General features: G+C 34.6%; 1 protein-coding gene across 1 annotated transcript; it reads right to left on the bottom strand.

Annotated features, from left to right (window-relative positions):
• Positions 1–1,487: 1,487 nt before the first annotated feature.
• Positions 1,488–2,879, bottom strand: LOC142623342 (bZIP transcription factor 44-like). The gene has a single exon (XM_075796739.1). It carries the CDS (start codon positions 2,314–2,316, stop codon positions 1,840–1,842), a length of 477 nt encoding a protein of 158 aa, XP_075652854.1. The 5' UTR covers positions 2,317–2,879; the 3' UTR covers positions 1,488–1,839.
• Between the last annotated feature and the right edge of the window lie 1,002 nt (positions 2,880–3,881).

Raw genomic sequence — 3,881 nt, forward strand, 5'->3', positions numbered from 1 at the left:
CAAAATATTACATACAAAATAAGTATTTCTTAAACATTTCATATTATAAAACACATCAACAAAGTATAACATACAAAATAAGTGTTTCTTATTTTGTGCACGATTTTTGTTTAGTCCATATTTATTTTTTTATTTTGTTTGTGTAGTTAAAGGAGCATGAATTTTGTTTATTTATTTATTTTCTTGTAGGTCAATATCTAAATATTTTAGAGGAGGAGAGACAAAAAAAAAATATATATATATATATATATATATAAAAATATTTAAGGGCATATTTTAATTTTTTGTATACCATTTTTTTAATGGGGGTGGGGGGCAATGACCCCCCTCTGCCCTTATGTAGGTCCACCCCTGCCCACCACACCCTCCACGTCCACATCCACAAAATTAATCAGACCAAATCATGGATCTTTTAGAGAAGACCAAGGAACATGAGTGACCCATGAACATGATCCGCATCAATGAGCGAATGAACTCACTCAATTCGCGTCGGTAACCCAGGAACATGATCCACCGCCACCAGCCAAACCCCCTAGCAATCGGACCGTTAGTGACCCAAAATCAAGATCAAAACCATGACCCAAGAACAACACCGTGACCATCAAACTATCAGACTACAACAGACCATCAAACCACATCAAACCTATGACCATCGGACCACCATTGCCAGATCACATCCATCGGGAGAGATAAGAGAGAAGTGAGAGAGGAAAGAGAAGAGAGAAGTGAGAAAAGAGAGGAGTTGTGAGTATTAAAAGTTTTTTTTTTTTTTTTACAATCTAGCTTTAGTGAGCTGTTATCACTATAGCTTGGTGCTAAATTTTTTAAGATTTAACATGTTTGATGGAATTATATTTTTATCAATTGAGGTGCTAAAAATGTTAAAAAATAGCATTTAGCATTTTTAGCACCTTATAATAGGAATGCTCAAATGCGACTTTTCAGTATATAAATACTTTATACATTGAATATATGTATTATTTCTTCTCATATCGTTTAGATATAATGAGAAAATAATGCAATGCACGATACCTTCCCATGACTTGTGATTGATCCATTCAGATTAATTAAGACTTGTAGGTGTGGGATTTTGTTTTATTCTCCCAGCCAATAATTTAGGTCTGAGCTCATCATTTTAGTGATGTTCATTATGTCCAAAGACCCTTTCTTTCCAACCTTACCCAGAAGCGCCCCACTAGTAAACACCAACTTCCAAATTTCATCATATCTTATAGGTCCACCAAAATTTGTCCAATCATATCAATCCAAGGAAAGACTAATAATGCTATCACTTTTGTCCGAATCACTACTAGTTCAATACGCGACCTATAATGACGTGCTTTATTATGCACCCATTAACTGAAAAAAAAAATAAAAATAAAGAGAGAGTAATTAAACAGCCGGAAAGGAAGAGGGTGAGACCATTCTTGTGATATTGTTTACGTCACCAATGGATCACCCGAATAAAAAGTACTGCTAGCAACACCAACACACCAATTTTCACTAATCAATAACTTAATAAAAATAACACAATTATTAATTATATATCATTATCAATATATAGTAACCCAATTACAGACCAAGAACCCAATTGCCAACTCTCTTTCTGCAAGTTACATCGTTCACAATACTCTCTAAAATCTTCTTTTGCCTTTGGCATTACAGGAACCTAATTCACATAATAAAGAAAAGAAAAAAAGGATAAGACATAAGAGACTACCATAGACTATTGTCCACTTATTAGTTATTAGAAACCTGAACAAGCACCACAAGCAACACCTCACCAAATCAGCAAGATCATGAGTATTTTAGGAGACCAAGATTGATCCAAAAGGATTATTACATAAACATGTCAGCAGAAGCCATTATGGGATGGTTCACATAGAGATTAGAACTCCATGGGTTCATGAAGCTATTATCATCATGGGTCTGAGTGTCCTGTTGATCAGTACTCTCAAAAAGACCAGTTGTTGAGTTTATGTAATTGATGATCCCATTGAGAGACTCTAACCTGTGGCTGAGCTCAGCCATCTGAGCTCTGAGAACTGAGTTCTCAGCCTCAATATTCATGTAGTGCTGAAGGGTGATGTTCATGGTAGTGTGGATTTGGTTGTTCTCGTTTGTGAGCTGACACACTTGGGTCATCATATCATCCACGTGCTTCTGTTTGCGCATCCTTGATCGACGTGCCGATTCACGATTTGAAAGCATTCTCTTCCGCTTTCTTTGATCCATAACTTGCTGGAGATCATCGCCTTCAGACCCTGAGTTCTGAAGCGTGCTGGACCCTGAAGAAGCTCCACTAGAAGAAGCCATATATAGTATGCTTAACAAATATAGTTATTTTAAGATATACTGCTATAACCAGTAGTATTATCAATATTAAGCTCAAGAAAAACAAGATTTATCTATCTGGGTTATGCTTGATAATAGTAAAGCACAGGACCCAGATGCTAATTATTTGAAAATTACTTAAATATAATATATATATTAAGAAGACCTAGTTATGGGGTCTAGCTAGACAAGAAGGAGAACTTGTTCATGAAAAAACGTAGAACCAGTAGAGGAAAACAACAGAGAAGGACTGAACCAAGTGGGTCCTGCGCCGGAGGCTCGAGTTTATCATAAACCCGGAAAGGAGGATTTCACTGACTACTGGAGACGACATAGTGTCTCATACATCAAGAAAAAGATATTAAGCATAAAAAATATTTGATCATACAGAAGGAAAGTGAGAGAGTGATCTTCTTTCGTGGAGGGATATGGGTCTCTAATGGCAGAGTTTCAGAGCTTTATATCTAGAAGACCTGAAGAGAATCAGAGAGCCGAAAAAGAGAGGCCCAGATTTTACAGGGGGTAGAAGAGAGGAGAAGAGGAAGTTCTTAGTGGTATCGCTGGTGGATTTTATAGACCAAACAGCGCCCTCTGTAAATAATAAAATATTCTTTAAAAAAAAGAAAGAAAGAAAGAATAATATGCACTTCTATTCTATCAAACTAAAAATAATAAAAGAAAGCATGTGATACAACTTTTGTGCTAATTGATGTGCCATTATGAGTAGCGGGAAATTTTTTTTTTTTTTTTTGGTAAATGGGAAAAAAAATTGTACATTCATGTAAAAACCATGATTCACCTAAACTTAATTGCATATGTAATTAAGTGGTGTCAAATAGTGTGGTCATAAGTTGAAAAGAGCTTAAAATTATTCTTTTTCTCAATCTCCTTATAGATACACCTAAATTTATATTTAATTTTACAATTTTTTGATATGTGCAATTTTAAGTAATCGATAAAAAATAATGAGTCTATAAAATAGTTATGGACAAAATGTTTGTGTGAAATTGGATATGAAAAAGGGTGTTTACCAATAATTACTGTTATTTTCCTTCTAGACGCTACTCTTGTAAGAGTCTTTTGTAAGAGTCTTTTAAGACGTGAGAGGGGAATGCATGGGTCATGTTCATGCGCATGCGCAAAGAGAAAGCAAGTTAAGTTGATAACTTTCTCCGTATATAAGGAAAATTACTAGATACTCTCGGAGTACTATAAATACTTACTTTTTTCTCTTATATAAATGGTGAGTTCTACTATGAATTTAATTAGTGAGACCTATCATTCATGTAAGAAAAAAAAATACGTATTTATGATATTTCGAGAGTACACAATAATTTTTCTTTGCATAAAAATGGGTACACATTATTGCTTAATCATTCACGCTGCGGCATGGCACTTTGGAATTTTCAGACTAATAAAAGATTTTAGTCATTTTATTCACTTTAGTCTACTGCGCTAAAGAAACTCTGCCATACTCCAAAGAAAAAAAAAAAAAAATCGAACCACCGTTCAAACAAAACAGGTGGGAAGTAGATAATAACTATGGG

Source organism: Castanea sativa, chromosome 2 (genome assembly GCF_040712315.1).
Source record: "Castanea sativa cultivar Marrone di Chiusa Pesio chromosome 2, ASM4071231v1".
Lineage (NCBI taxonomy): Eukaryota > Viridiplantae > Streptophyta > Magnoliopsida > Fagales > Fagaceae > Castanea > Castanea sativa.